The sequence below is a fragment of the Hylobates moloch genome, unplaced genomic scaffold (genome assembly GCF_009828535.3).
Source record: "Hylobates moloch isolate HMO894 unplaced genomic scaffold, HMol_V3 SCAFFOLD_8, whole genome shotgun sequence".
Classification (NCBI taxonomy): domain Eukaryota; kingdom Metazoa; phylum Chordata; class Mammalia; order Primates; family Hylobatidae; genus Hylobates; species Hylobates moloch.
Window position 1 is genome coordinate 4,574,700 of NW_026652283.1, and position 16,187 is coordinate 4,590,886.

Here is a 16,187-nt window from a genome sequence, read left to right on the forward strand (position 1 = left end):
GTGTCCTGGGGCACAGTGCTCTGGAGAGTAAGGAGTTTTTCCCGTGAGTTTTCTCTTACTTTGCCTCCGCAGTACACACGTACATCCAAAGCCGGTTCTACCGATCCCCAGAAGTGATCCTGGGCCACCCCTACGACATGGCCATTGACATGTGGAGCCTGGGCTGCATCATGGCAGAGTTGTACACGGGCTACCCCCTGTTCCCGGGGGAGAATGAGGTGGAGCAGCTGGCCTGCATCATGGAGGTACGGGGAGGGCTGGGGGTCGGCTCGCAGGGAGACCACGGGCTTGGCCCTCAGACACTGGGCTGCATCAGACTCGCCCAGGACCATGGCCTGCATACTTTGTTGTGGTTGTTGTTGTTGTTGTTGGGTATTTCCTAAAAGTAGTTTTGAAATTGTGTACTCCCTTGTACTTTTCAAGTCGACATCTGTCATTTTTGTCATAAATTTAAATAGTTGCAGAGGATGTCATTTCCATCGTATTGTAAATAGTGACATTTTAAAAATGAAACTATTACACCGCTCTTTCAAAAATATCCAAAAGAATGCAAAACCAGACTGACATGACACCCGTTAAAATCTATCTGAAAGTATGTGAACGAGTTCTTAAGAGTTGTGCAATTATTTTACCTTGTTCTTTTTTCCTGTTTCTACTCTTTTTTCTACTTCCTCCACGGAATTTTATTCTAATTTAATATACGTTTATGTTTAGAAACTTCTATCCATCATTATAGCTTTAAAAATTTCCTGATACCGTAAGCTTCATGTGTAAAAATTTCTTTCTGGTAAATTACCATGAAAATATATCTGGTGTGCAAATTTTGATAATTATTGAAAATAAAATGTGAAATCCTATTGGGCATACAGCTCTTAGAAAAATGAATAGAGCTGGGTTTTTTGTTTTTGTTTTTGTTTTTTTCAAATTAATGCCTATACCCGTAGGTGAATAATGCTTCTTGCTAGAATGCCCGGGCTCGGGATCAATGTGATTCCAATTGCTTGGTGGTGTAGATGTGAACCCAGTGAGGAAGCCCGTTGTAATTAATGTCGTATAATTCGGTGACTCCTTTTGAGTTCTATGTAAGAATCAAATGGTGATCTGTCATCTAAAATTATGTTTACCAACCTGTCAGCTGACAACCCGATTAAAATGTTGAAAACAAAGAATTGGAAATTATTTGACTTCAAAATATGTGTAATGTTCAGGCATTAGTCATTCATTATGGGAAATGACAGTTTTCTGGGAAAACTATCTCTTAATAGCAAGGCTTTACCAAGACTCATTATATGATTATTAATTTTTATCTATTATGCTTTCACTTGAAAGCCATCTTGTTATGGAAATAAATTAGACAAAATAGAAAAATAACCTTAAAATTTTAAAATTTTACATTTTAGGATTTTCCCAGTGAACAAAGATATTTTGTGTGCAAACACCAAGTTAGCTGGCTGGCTGGCTATATCTATCTATCTATCTATCTATCTATCTATCTATCTATCTATCTATCTATATCTATCTATCTATCTGTCTTTGCCAAATTTCTATTTTCCAGATTGTCTCAAAGTTACAGAGAAACACACATAGCCTTGAGAATGACTAAACATAGATAATTTCATTTCATGATTGAAACTAATCATAAAATACTAAAATAACTTAGGTAAAAATAGCTGTGGTGGAATGAACACTGGCCTGCGAGTCATTAAACCTGGGGTCTTAGTCCTGGCTCTGGCTTTTTGACTAGTCATTTCCTGGCTCTGGACTATAAAATGAGGGGAGCAGAGAAGATGGCTTCTAAGGCTGATAATGAATGATTTTATAAAGCATCCCCAGACCACTCCTGCTTCCAATACCAAAGAGAACGGGGCCTATGTTTCAACTTTCCTACAGCCCCAGAACTGACTCAGCTTCCTCTTGACCTCAGTGTCAAAGGGTCTGAGGAACAGAAGAGCAGGGTAATGGATGGATTATGGGTGGGAACCGAGCAGCAAGTGTAGGTGACCCACACTGTAATTTCCTTATTTCTGTGTGCCCCTCTAAGTTGCAGCAGGAAAAGATGAACAAGTAGGTGCTACACTTTTCAAGAAGGTATTTTGTCTTACAATTTTCTGATGGTCATCCGGTGATTTTCATCTTCTCCCTTTCCAGTGCTCCACGGTGGGACATATTCTTTAATTCCGACATGGCAGCATGTATACTAGTTTATTTGCTTTGACAATGACATCTGGCTGCTATCAAGGGTGGTGGCCCACCCCTAGTTGGTGCTGATGTTTATGTAGAATAACATGGCCAGTGTTGATTCTTAGGATATGAAACCAGCCCTGGATTAGGAGTTAAAAGGCCCAGGCTCTGGGTTTGCTCTGCTACTGACCTGATGCTATTACTTCATGCTTTGGATCCTTATCTGTAGAAGGCAAAGCTTGGCCAAAGTACGCTCCACCCCTCAGCCTTTGAAACTGTGATACCACAAAGAATGAACCCATTGAATTATCCTTATTAAGGTGCTGGGTCTGCCGCCAGCCGGCTTCATTCAGACGGCCTCCAGGAGACAGACATTCTTTGGTAAGTCCTAGTGTGTCTAATGAGGTGTCACAGGCTTTGAAGACACCTGCCATACCTTAAGGCTCATTTCATTCTTTTCCCCTGGTCACATATCAAAGGGCTGTGATTAGCAGTGTCTTTCAGAGAATTAAAAGATAATGAGCAGGGGAATCAGATAGCACGAAGGAGACGGGATGGCGGAGTCACAATGGGAATGGGGTCTTGACAGTAAAAACGCCCAGGGGGAGGAGAATAGCCAGGTCCCTGCTCAGAAAAGCTATCAGCAAATATTGCAACCTCAAAATATTGTAACTGCGTCCTCTCCTGGAAGTTCTCCCCACTCTCCCAAGCAGCTTGCCCTCTCACACTATGCACTGTGCAGGGAAATCAAAGAGCAGAAGCTCCATTTCAAGAATAGTGGAAATTCCATTGCTGCATTATTGTTTCTCCTGCTAAAATTCTTCTTGCCCTCCAGACCTTACCATGTCAGGTTCATTGCAATGGTTAAGCAAGGACTTCGTTTTGCTTTGATGTGTTGTGGCTGGTAGTTATGTATGTGTCATCTGTCTGATTGCTGGGAGTAAACTTCGTCCACAGTCCAGGCTGCCCCTTTCCTCATAATTCCCAGAATTCTGGATTTTTATGATCCTCTGCCTTTCTATTTAAGTGGTCCTATACAAGATGGAAGGATGGGTCGACAAGGTATCAACTGAGGCAGGGCTTTCAACGCACATGCACCAAAAAGATGCAGCAAGTCCCAGACTTAAAATCCCTTTAAAGAACCACAGGAAGCTAAGAGTCGCAGATAGAAACAGCCAGAATGGCCTGAAGGTCAGCAAAGTGGAGCAAAGCCAAATAGGAGGAAAAGGGAACTCCACAGACAGGGACTCCATGCTACCTGGAGTGACATTTCTGACCAGCCGTTGTTGTCAGGTCGGTTCATGGACTCCCTCTGGCTATAAAATCCCAGACATTCCTGGCCCTCCCACCTCTGATTTTCAACTAAGAGCAGCCTCTGAATATGTATGCAAATCACACAATTTCTGTTCACAACTTGCCCCATCAGTAGGAAGGTCCAAAACACTCTTGTGGGGAGATCCTTTAGGATAAAAGGGTTTGGGTCATGCTGGTCAGTATGAACTGATTCAGCCATGTGGGGGTTATAATTTGTCTATTTCTGTACCATTTGGTAAAAAGCCACAGCCCTGAGCCCTGCTACAACTGCAGGCTCCCTGGCCCTCTCCTAGGACTCCTTAAACTCTCCATGATCCAAAAACCTAAAAGCTGAAGGCGAAGCAAGCAGAGGTGCTCTATGAGCCTACTCCAGTGCCAGGGCTGTCTTTCATTCTGATTAGCCAGTCCCATGCCATTCATTCCAATGGTTAATTATTTTAAATATCACCTTGTAAACATGGCTGGAGCTTTGGAGACCTTGCCTCTCAGCAAGGCAGTGTCCTGGTTGCCATAGAATGGTGCCCACACATTAACCGAGCAATCTGGCGGTAGGCAGAGGATCTGGCTGGCTCCCCAGTGTAATTTACACATGGAGCACAGGGACTGGTCTTCGGATCCCAGATAGACTTTTTCTACCCACAACTTAATAATTCAGCCTTTTGAATTAGGCAGAGTCATTGTGGGAAGACACATTTTGAGCCTGTAACACTGAATTCATGAGATAGCATCTAGGTGGGGAGTAGCAGGAAGGGAACACAGATCACCTTCGTAGGAACGTTCTAAAGACATAGGCACGTCCACTTCATAGAGTTCCTTATTTCTACCATCATCACTAGGCTGTAGGATGGTGACGGGATTTTGGCAGCAACATCCATGTCTTCACTTCCTGCAAAAGAAGGAATGTTGCTGAGAACTGCATCTTCATCAGTGTTTTCCAAACTCTATCCAAATGTAAGAATCATTTGGGGACTTGGCAAAAAAGCTAATTCCTATGATTCTCTTCTATAAGCTATGCTATGGGAAGATTGAGACAGGACCCAGGATTTGACGTTTTTAATGACAGCTCCTTGTGATTCTTATGACAAAATAAGTTTGGGAAACACTGTTGTCCACTTGAGTTCTTGACTGTTCCTTTCCCAGGTTTGGGCTGCCAACTGCTCCTCTGCCCCTGGCGACTCCTAGTTAATACCCCTAATTAGCAGCAAAATGGTGTTGTCTCAAGGCTGGTGAGATATTATACTTAGGTGGCCCAGGTGGCTCAGGTAGTAAGAAGGGGACGGAGGGAATGATTGATGAGGGCCAGAGTGAGAAAAGCTTATACTAGAAAACAATTACATGATCATGACTTTAGGAGCTTTGTTATTTATAAGACTGGGAGCTTGATTCTTCTTTGGTCATTGGTAAAAAAGGGCACTGTAGGATGAAGTGGGAGGGCTAAGGCCATGATGCAAAAGGAAATGGATATTTGTACAATTTCACAGGAACTTGTCACTTCAGATTGACTTTACCATTGTTATGATGATCATTAGCATCATTATTCTACTTGGTTGGTGTTAAACCATTTAAGTTATTTCTTTGATTTGGAAAGGAAGTTCAGAACACACTGAATAGTAGGAAAAAATCAATTTTTAAAGTAAATTGTATTCCTTGGGTAATCTACACATGGTTATTTCAAACTGAGACTGTGTGTGTGTGTGTGTGTGTGTGTGTGTTTATTGGGGTGTGGCATGAGGCGAGTGTGTAAGACAGCAAAAGAGCTACAGAGGCCACTCTAAGCAGCAGCATGATGTGACCACTAAATATTTACACCTGAAAGTAAATACAGAATGTTGTATCTCTACAGATTCCAAAGGTTTTCCTAAAAATATAACCAACAACAAGGGGAAAAAAAGATACCCAGATTCCAAGGACCTCATGATGGTGCTGAAAACCTATGACACCAGCTTCCTGGACTTTCTCAGAAGGTGTTTGATGTGAGTTTGTTGGGATATCTCTGCTTCTGAGTTTCCTCTTAAATGCTGTACTTTGACACACGTTTGCTGGTGAAAGTCTAAGGCTGGGAGATAGTTATAAAAGTAACCAGAAATGCTAACAATAGAGCCTCAAAGTCTACAAATTGCTTCCACATCTGTTGTCTCATCAGACATCTCTTTCTACTGTGTGGTTGTCAGGGCAGATGATTTGCTCTGTTTTGCACGTATGGAGGTTGGGGTTCAAAGAGATTAAGTGACCTGCCCTGGAATACACAGTGTATGGTAGAGTTTGTCATCTTCCTGGCCTCAAACTGCCTGGCAGTGAACTGCAGGCCAGTCCTAAATGTCTTCTGCTCTGTGAGCTGAAGCCAACCCCCTGAGTGCTTGTTGTAATGATTTGTATACACATCCAGTATAAACTGGTTTCAGGGCCTGTCCCCATCCCCCTAGGATTTAGTACCCAAATCCTCTTATATTAGGGAATTAGGGGAAGGGTGCGCTGTAAACCATTTATGATGTACAACTTTTTACAATCTATATGCATATTTTGAATCTTAGAAATTAGGTCTGTACTTACGTCATAGTACCCAGCACAGTGCCCAGTTTAAAAGGTGTTTAGCAAATGTTAGCTATTCTTATTATTTTACGCTATTAAAGAGGTAAATCTGTCTCCACAGAGTGGCAAGTAGATTATCCATGTGATACTTGGGAAGTCATCACTTTTATCTGGGCCTCAGTGTTCTTTCCTATAAAATAGGATATTCCTAAGCTCCCTTCCAGTTCTATCAGTCCTATAATTTAGTATTTTTAGAAGACCATATCATTACAGTCTCTTATTCTTGCAGTTGGATGGAGTAGTGTTATCAAAATACTCTTCTGGCATCTGTGCTCTCTGGAATTTTAGTACTAGCTCAGAGGGTGAACCATGAGGTAGTGATGAAAGTACTCCCATCATAGGGAGTCATGCTATTCACTCATCAGAATAAACAAGGTAGGGAAGGATACTGTACCCCATCTTTACCCCTACCTTAACAAATGACAGAAACCAACTGCTGAGACAGGTGCGTTATCCAGAAACCTGGACCATCCAGAACACAGCCCAGCACCAAGGAAGGCATTATTTTCTTCTTTAGTGCAAAGGACTGATTACTCATAACTTGCAAGAGGCAGTCGGGCTGATGGGGACTGTTACCTTATATATATATATGCTAATTAGCAAATCTTTGAGACTAAAAGTTTTGAGCCAAGTTCAATAGGCATAAATGTAAAGCCCTGTGTCTAGACTTTGTAGGCGAACTCCAAAAGTCCAGGAAAGGAGAGATGTTGTTTAACAGCAATTCATTTGACACAGAAATGAGAGTCTGAGCTGTTTTAGGACCTTGATGAGTCTAGAATGTTAATACTGTCTCCCTGCAGTTATAGAAGCTATTCCCACCATGATGGACACCAGTTAGACAACTGCTAAAATATCCTTATTTCAGAAGATGGTCAGATGGTGAAAACCATATCATATGATCATTAGTTAGTAGCGATGTAAATATTTTCAGATGGTTGAAGGACTTGACCATAAAATTAGGATTAGTTATTTTGTGTGATGGTGATGCGTTGATGAATTAGGACCGGGGTAAAAGTTACTGGGAAGCAAAGCAGTTTTGGCACAATAAAAGTCAATAACTTTCAAAGAATCAGAGTTTTTTCAAAATTGGAATAGATGGTTCTGTGAGTTAGTATCTTGTCACTGAAATTACTCAAGACTTGCAGGGTGATTCCATGATGGTAGTTCGGTCAATGTATTCTGCTACTGAATTACAAGTTTGATTGGATTATATCCAAGTTGCCTTGCAAATCTTAATATTCTAGAATTCTGTAAATCTCCCTGCAATATTTTTGAAGCCCCAATTCTGTAGTCTGGAAATTGAAATCTTTGTTTTTAATATTCTTAGCTTACCAAACCCTAAATCCTATTGATTAAGCTTTTGTAAAATAATATTTCTTATAAGGAAATTTCTAGAATGCTAGAAGACTTGGACTGTAATATATATTCCCTGGCTTGTTAGACACATCTTCTAAAAAGATTATTTCCATTAGTTGTTTCCAGGTACTTTTAAGTTATATGCCATAATCTCTGTTCTATGATGATATATCTTTGAGATATCAACATAGCTTAAATAAAAATCTTTATTGGGTTTTAAAAATGTTTTAATATATTAAAAGGAAGTAAAACAATAACGCATGTGGGGCTTTGTTGGGGTGCAGATGGGAACCTTCTCTTCGCATGACCCCGGACCAGGCCCTCAAGCATGCTTGGATTCATCAGTCTCGGAACCTCAAGCCACAGCCCAGGCCCCAGACCCTGAGGAAATTCAATTCCTTTTTCCCCTCTGAGACAAGGAAGGACAAGGTTCAAGGCTGTCATCACTCAAGCAAAAAAGGTACAGCCTGTCAAATAACCAGTCCTATTCCCACAGTCCAGGAATTAATATTCTAGTAATTCTGTAAACCCCCTTGCGATATTTTTGAAGCCCCAATTCTGTAGTCTGGAAATTAAAATCTTTGTTTTTAACATTCTGTTTAATATGCTGTTTAAGCATTTCTGAAGGATTTGCATGTCAATTTCTCTAACCTCAACCTGGGATAATTCTTGTGGCTACATCATGACTAGCCATTTCTTACCTTTGGGATTTTCCTTTTCAGGGAAATTTGGCATTAGCCTGGATCTTTTTTGCCCTTTATTAGGATTTTCCATTTTTCTCCTATAATCAATTTCCTTTCTCCTCCTCCCCTTTTCATTAAACGCATCCACCCCTTTATGCCCTATAATTACCTTTAGAATTTCTGTCAGTGCCAGATTATGGCATTATGCGAGTTTTTATATGCAATATAGCCTAGTGGTTAGGTACATGGTCACAAGAGTCAGGTTACCTGGGGATTAAATTCCGGTTCTACTACTTATCAGGTGTGGACTTAACCTCTCCGTAGCTCAGTATCTCCATTTATGAGAATGAGAATACTGCCTATTCTCCAGGGTCGCTGCAATGATCAGATGAATTAGTAAACATACAGTGCTTAGAATAACGCCTGGCACATTGAAGGTGCTTTACAAATGAACTGTTTTTATATCATCACAGTCATGGTTTCCACTAAGTCATGTACAACCTAAAGGACAATTAACATATAATCCATATTTGAATCTTGTTCCCTTCTGTCTTCTCTCTCCTTTAGCAGATGAGATCACCAAAGAGACTACAGAGAAAACAAAAGATGGCCCCACGAAGCATGTTCAGCATTCAGGTGATCAGCACGACTCTCTCCAGCACGGAGCTGACACCGTTCAGCTGCCTCAACTGGTAGAAGCTCCCAAGAAGTCAGGGGCAGCTTTTGGGGCGGAGGTGTCCATGACCTCCCCAGGACAGAGCAAAAACTTCTCCCTCAAGAACACAAATATTTTACCCCCTATTGTATGACCTTTGCTGAGGGTATGTCCTGTTCCTTTCCACCAGTGATTTGTATTAAGACAGCACTTATATTGTACAATACTTCAGACTGTTTTTTTTAAATACATAAAAGTTTATTTTAAAAAATTCTATTATCATGGCCAATTGGCATGATTCCTCTTATGCAGGATGGGGGAAGATGTCCTTACACTTAAATTCATTCCATATGTGTCGTGTGTGTAGAGGGGGCGGGTAGTTTTTAACTCTCAGTGTTATAGCATCATTAATGGAACTCCAAACAAAAGAAAATTTTTTTTCTTCTTGCCCATGACTGCCAACCTATGTCAGGATTTTTGTTTGAAAATGATAGAAGCTGAATTCAAAAGCAGTTTAAACAACGGAAGACATTTATTGACTTACGTAAGTGGGGAATCAGAAAGGGTAGATGTAGTTTCAGGCACAGCAGGATCCAGGAATTCAAATGAGGTTGTAGGGCTCAGACTCCCTCTTCATCTATTAGCCTTGCTTCTCACTATGGTTAACTTCATCCTGATGACAGGCCCTGCTCAGAAGTTAACCACCAACATCCAGTCAAAAGATACAGGCTTCCTTGCTAACAGGGAGTCTCCACAATGATTGTGACACAGAAATTGTGACTGGGAGACTGGGATGCTTGGCCAGTCTGGGCCCCAAGCCCACAGTGATGGTGAAGGCACTGTGACTGATGCTTCTCTAGACTAGAGCAAGGGATGGAAGGTTTCCCAAAGGAAGGGAAGCTAGGTAAACAAGCAGGACATGTTCACTCATCTACCATACGCCAAATCTAAGTATGTCTTCCCTTTCTAATCCTCATCTACACAAATACATAATTTTTATGTGGTTGTCATAGGGCAGATAGAATTTTACATGAAACTTAAGATCATAACATCAGAAACAACATAGAATATATAAAAAGAGTTTTCTTTTTTACTTGCCATTTGGAATAACCTCTCCCCAATACAGTTTTCATTTTAATTGTTGCATAATATTTTATGAAGGGGGACACCAGGTCATTGAAGCAATGGATTTGGACGTAATCTCCCAGGAAAAATCTTGAGTTAGTTAGAATAGCAGAGGGTTGAGAGAAAGTCCCAGGAAAGACAAATATATAAGGAGTTGCCAGAGTTGAGGAGGTCCCCCAAGAGACCCAGAGATACAGAAAGAAAATTAGAAGCCAATGGAGAAGTTTCTAAAAGGAAAGGGGAGTCAAGAATAGAAAATTCCACAGAAAATCCAGGCTAAGAATAGAAAATACTTCTTAAGTGGGGTGATATGGACATTAAGTCAGAGCAGTGTTTGAACAGGGAACTTACCGCAGTTTCTATAGCCAGAAAGCCACAAAACCAGCAATAGAACTCAGATCCTTGGAAACATTCTTGACACGATCTTCAACCATGGATGAAGTTGGAGGTGGACACTGTTCTGCAGCTCTACAGAGACTAAGAAGCCAAGTCTTCAACATTGTAATCAGGATGATTTTGATTGAATATTCGAAAGTATCTTCTGATTTTCATGGTTATAAAAGGTTAAAATGAATTCTTGATAAACTGTGGCTTACTTTAAGAGCATAGTTTAAATAAGGAAGCTGCAAATTGTGACACAGACAGCGGACAGGCTGAGTGACCTTCAGCAGGGCCTCTCAGTCCAGCTCTGTTTTACCTCTGCCATTCATCTGCTTATTTTTTTCACTCCTGGGATTTCTTTACCTGATTGTCCCAAGGAAACAAAACGTGGAGCCCTTTAATTGTAATTTTTTAATTTTACGTCCTTGCTCGCGTGGACAGGAAAATCTGCAAAATCCAGTGACTAGCATAAGGTGACATGTCTTTGATGAGAGTGGTATGAAGGTAATGTTAAGGCTCTGTGAGGATATAGAGGGGAGATGTGGAAGTGAGAAAGAAGGGCGGGGATAAGGGCCGGCCCCACTGCCAGAAGAGGGGAAAGCAGTGGGGTTGCCAATCACAGGTTCACCATCAGCCAGTCCAGCAGCTGCAGCGGTGTGACATTCCCCACCGCCTCGTTCAGCTGGCGCTCCTTCTCATAGCGCAGCACTGACTGCAGAACCTCACCCACGCTGCATCCTTTGTCCACAGCAGCAGCTGAGAGCTGAAGTAGCTGTGAAAGGAAAGAAAACACCAGTGGTGAGGCCCAGCATCTCATGGCAGGCCAGATGGAGCCTGCCAAGGCTGGAGCAGAGAGGCCAGGCAGACCTTGGGAAACTGCAACACAGACTTTAAAGTTTGCTGGCCTGTTTAACAGAAGGAGGTTGGTGTCATCATTCTTAGTTTAAAGAAGCAATGTTAACACCCACCTGCCCATGATCTTGCTCTCTAAGAATTCTAAGGTTCTAAGCTCACCCTAATATCATAAAAGTCTCCATCACTGTCCTAAGATCAATAAGGCAAGATGGAAAATATCCAGTGGACAAATGTGGATGCTGCTTTCCACGCCCCATAGACCACAGAGTCCTAACATGTTAGAGCAAAAAGGCACCTCAGAGATCAATTCAACCCTCATGAAAATGTTTCCCAGAGAAGTACAGAGATTTGTCAGAATTAACTGCTAGTAATGAGCAGAACCAAAATTCATTGCAGGTATTGGATCCTATTCTTTAGCTCTTTTTCCAAGTACAAAATGAGAAAAGTTAGTTAAGCAACCATTCTAATATAAATACAACGCTGTCATTTATCTGGAATCCTAAGGGCAACAAACTCTCTCAAGTAATCAGATTTTTATTTTGTTCATTTTGCTCTTGACTTTTTACGACAAAGGGCAGGCAGATAAACAGACCAAATATTGAGATCCTCTTCAGAAAGAGAAATATCCATATGAGAAACTGAAATAGGAGAACCAAATAGAAATGTTAGAACTAAAACTTACCTACAAAATATAAAATAAAAACGTATCAGATGGGCTAAATAGCAGAATGTAAATGAGAGAGGAAAGTCAGTAAACTTGAAGGCAGATCAATAGAAATTATCCATGCTGAACAACATACAAGATTGATTAAACTTATTTCAAAAAATATTTAAAAATAAACAGAGCCCAAGGACTTGTCGGCAATATCAAAACTGTAACATTTATGTTATTAGAATATCAAAGGAGCAGAGAAAAGCGATGATGCAAAACACATTTGAAGAAACAATGGAGGAAAGTATTCCCAATTTGCCAAAAAGTTTTAAACCTATACATTCAAAACTCTCAGGGTACCTAAAATAAAACAAACCCAAACCCAAACCCAAACAAATTAACTCAAAGACCTACCGCAACTAAATTGCTGAAAATTAAAGAAAAAGAAGAAAATCTTAAAAGCATCCAGAGAAAACCATTTATAGGGGAACTGCAAGTCAAATGACAGCCAATTTCTCATCAGAAACCATAGAGGACAGAAGAAAGTGGCACATCTTTTACCTGCTTAAGAGAAAAAAACTTGCCAAATTAGAATTCTATATCCAGCAGAAATTATAACTCAAGAATGAAATCAAATAAAGACATTGTCAGATTAAATAAAACTGAGAGAATTCATTGCCAGAAAATGTGTTCTAAAAGAATCGCTAAAGGAAGTTCTTCAGAGAGAAGGACGATGATATCAGAAGGAAACTGGGAACATTAAGAATGAATGAAGAGCAACACAAACAGTAAAACTCTCAGTATAAAGAGCAGGCTATCCTCTTCTGTTCTTTAAAATATGTTTTAAGGGCCGAGAGCAGTGGCTGACGCCTGTAATCCCAGTACTTTAGGAGGCTGAGGTAGGAGGATCACCTGAGGTCAGGAGTTTGATACCAGCCTGGCCAACATGGCAAAACCCCATCTCTACTAAAAATACTGAAATAACTGGGCATTGTGGCACGTGCCTGTAATCCCAGCTACTCAAGAGGCTGAGGCAAGAGAATCGCTTGAACCCAGGAGGCAGAGGTTGCAATGAGCCAAGATCACGCCACTGCACTCCAACCTGGACAACAGAGTGAGATTCTGTCTCAAAAAAAAAAAAAAATGTTTTAAGGTTGAAAGCAAAAGTAACATTGAGGGTTTTTTCAAAGTATGTAGATTAAATACATAAAGCAACTCAACTATAAAGGGAGAAGGATAAAGGAACCTTATATGGTAGTAATATTTCTACATTCCAGCTTAAGTGGTAAACTATTAACGCTACATGGATTCTGAGAAGTTGGTATGTATATCGTAATCCCTAGATTAACCACTAAAAAAACTACACAAAAAGGTATAGTCAAAAATGCAACAGATAAATTAAAATGGAATACTAAAACATGTTCAAATAGTCCAAGAGAAGGCAGCAAAGGGAAAACAGGAAGAAAAAAGAGAGAAGCAACAAAAAATAAAATGGTAACCTTAAATCCGAACATATCCATAAATTGGGCTAAGCGTAAATGGTCTAAACATATCAAATGTCAGAATGGACAAAAAATATAACCCAAGTGTATGCTGCCTACAAAAAACCTCACTTCAAATATAATAAGTTAAAATTATAGGAAAAGATGTACCATGGAAATGCAATCAAAAGAAGACTTGAATCTAACATTTATGGTCAATAGGATTTTTTAATAAAGGAGATGGACAATTCAGAGGGGCCAGATCCTCAGTGCTCTTTTCAACAAATGGTGCCCAGATAAGCTTCATGTCTATATGCAAAATATTGAATTTGGACTCCTACCTCACAAAAATTAACTCAAAGTAGATCATAGACCTAAATATAAGAGCTAAAATTATCAAGCAGGTAGACAAGAACAAGGAGAAAATCTTCATGGCCTTGCATAGGTCAAGGTTTCTAGCTCTCAGCCCTCCTGGCCTTCTGGGTTTGTTGTGGGGCTATTTTGCTCATTGCATGTTGTTTACCAGTATCCTTGGCCTCTACCTGTTTGACTCCAGTGGTAACCCCTTTCTCTGTTGTGACAGCCAACTACGTCTCCAGACATTGCCAAATGTCCCCTGGGGGGCAATATTGCTCCTGGCTGAGAACCACTGGGTAGGCAAAAATGTGTTTTGACACCAAAATCACAAGACGTAAAAGTAAAAAATGATAAACTGGTTGTCATCTAGTTAGACTTCATTTTGCTCTTCAAAAGACTCCATTAAATAAAAAGATAAGCCACAAACTGAGAGAAAATATTTGCAAAAATATATCAGATAAAGGACTTGTATCCAGAATATATAAAAGACCTCTTATAATTCTAATCAAGAAGAAAACAATCCAACCAAATTATGGGTGAAAGAATTGCACAGGTATCTCACTAAAGAATATATATGAATGGCTAATGAGCACGTAATAGAATAACATGCTCAATATTTTTCATCATTTTAATGTATGTATGCCAAATGAAATCCACAACGAGGTACCACGATAATTATTACAATAAATGAAAGAATAATATTGACCAGGATGTGGAGAAACTGAAACCTGTGTAAATTACTGGTAAAAATGTAAAATGCTACAGCCACTTCAGGAAATAGTTTGGCAATTTCTTAAGAAATTACACTAAACCGGTCAGGCGTGGTGGCTCATGCCTGTTTTCTTGGCACTTTGGGAGGCCGAGGTGTTCGGATCACTTGAGCCCTGGAGTTTGAGACCAGCCTGGGCAACATGACAAGACCCCATCTCTACAAAAAAATACAACAATTAACTGGGCGTGGTGGGGGGGTGCCTGTAGTCCCAGCTACTTGGGAGGCTGAGGTGGGAGGATCACTTAAGCCTAGGGAGTTTGAGGCTGCAGTGACTATGATTATGCCACTGCACTCCAGCCTGGGCAAGAGAGAGAGACCCTGTCTCAAAAAAAAAAAAAAAAAAAAAAAAGAAAGAAAATAAATTACATTTATTGAATTACACTTATTGTAACATGCTGCAATTCCATTCCTCATTATCTGCCCAAGAGAAATGAAAACATATAACCACACAGACTTGTATGTGAATGCTCACAGTCGCATTACTCATAATAGGAAAAATGGAAACCATCTAAATATCTATTAACTGATAGATGGACAAACAAAATGTAGTATATCTACATAATGAAGTACTATTCAGCAATAAAAAGAAATACACTACTGATACATGCTACAACACAGATGAACCACAAAAACCTTACACTAAGTGTAAGGAGCCTGACGTAAAAGACCACATACTTTATGGCTCCATTACAAAACTGTCAAGGAAAGGCAAATTTATAAGGATGGAAAGGTTAATGGTTGCCCATGGATGGGGGATGAAAACTGGGAAATGTAAACACGAATAGCCTAGAAAATTCTGAGGCAGAGAAATAAAGTCTCCAGTCCTATCGGATATTCAAAAATATTACAGAATTACAGTAATTAAAATAAGATGCTATTGGTACAAGAGTAGATGGACAATTCAATGGCACAGAATAGAAAGTTTAGAAAAAGAATAGGAAAAAAATAAGAGACTGTGGCCAGACGTGGTGACTCACGCCTGTAATCCCAGCACTTTGGGAGGCCGAGGCAGGTGAATCATGAGGTCTGGAGTTCAAGACCAGCCTGGCCAAGATGGTGAAACCCCGTCTCTACTAAAAGTACAAAAATTACAGTGCGCCTGTAATCCCAGCTACTTGGGAGGCTGAGACAGGAGAATCTCTTGAACCTGGGGGGTGGAGGTTGCAGTGAGCCGAGATCGCGCCACTACACTCCAGCCTGGGTGACAGAGAGAGACTGTCTCAAAAAAAAAAAAAAGAGATTGTAACTCTACTTCATACCTTAATAAAAATGAGTTCAAAATGTATTGAAGTCTTAAATATATTTTAAAAATCATAAAAGTACAGTCATACACTGCGTAATGATGTTTCAGTGAACCACAGACTGTACATATGATGGTGGTTCCATATGCTTATACTGGACCTGAAAAACTCCTATTTTCTAGTGATATCATAGTTCTCGTAACAGAGCACAACACATTACTCACTTGTTTGGGGGTGATGCTGCTGTAAACAAACCCACCGTGCTGCCAGTTATATAAAAGTCCAGCACACACTATTACATATAGTGGATAGTACTTCATAATGATAATAAATGACTACATTACTGATTTCTGTATCACTGTACTATACTTTTAGTGTTATTTTAGTCTACTACTTCTACTTATTAAAAAAATTAATTGTAAAACAGCCTCAGGCAGGTCCTTCAGGACAAAGGCATTGTCATCATAGGACGTAATAGCTCCATGAGTGTTACTTACCCTGAAGACCGTCTAGTGGGAGAACATGCAGAGGTGGAAGGCAACGAT

At 40.2% G+C, this 16,187-nt stretch overlaps 2 protein-coding genes across 14 annotated transcripts in view; one reads left to right on the top strand and one right to left on the bottom strand.

Moving 5' to 3' along the window:
• Nucleotides 1-9,054, top strand: part of DYRK4 (dual specificity tyrosine phosphorylation regulated kinase 4) — a 41,821-nt gene extending 32,767 nt beyond the window's left edge. For 8 of the 12 annotated variants that reach the window (XM_058442750.1, XM_058442753.1, XM_058442757.1 and 5 more), the window contains 5 exons: nucleotides 73-245; nucleotides 2,502-2,562; nucleotides 5,339-5,468; nucleotides 7,725-7,900; nucleotides 8,691-9,054. In XM_058442750.1, coding sequence (XP_058298733.1) covers nucleotides 73-245; nucleotides 2,502-2,562; nucleotides 5,339-5,468; nucleotides 7,725-7,900; nucleotides 8,691-8,932 — 782 coding nt within the window. In that variant the 3' untranslated portion in view covers nucleotides 8,933-9,054. The remainder of the gene's footprint in view (nucleotides 1-72; nucleotides 246-2,501; nucleotides 2,563-5,338; nucleotides 5,469-7,724; nucleotides 7,901-8,690) is intronic. The other 4 variants (XM_058442751.1, XM_058442754.1, XM_058442756.1 and 1 more) reach the window with 2 other exon arrangements.
• A 1,623-nt stretch (nucleotides 9,055-10,677) lies between these two features.
• The window catches only part of AKAP3 (A-kinase anchoring protein 3), a 32,620-nt gene continuing 27,110 nt past the window's right edge, over nucleotides 10,678-16,187 (bottom strand). For both annotated transcript variants that reach the window (XM_032159353.2, XM_058442749.1), the window contains one exon: nucleotides 10,678-11,056. In XM_032159353.2, coding sequence (XP_032015244.1) covers nucleotides 10,901-11,056 — 156 coding nt within the window. In that variant the 3' untranslated portion in view covers nucleotides 10,678-10,900. The remainder of the gene's footprint in view (nucleotides 11,057-16,187) is intronic.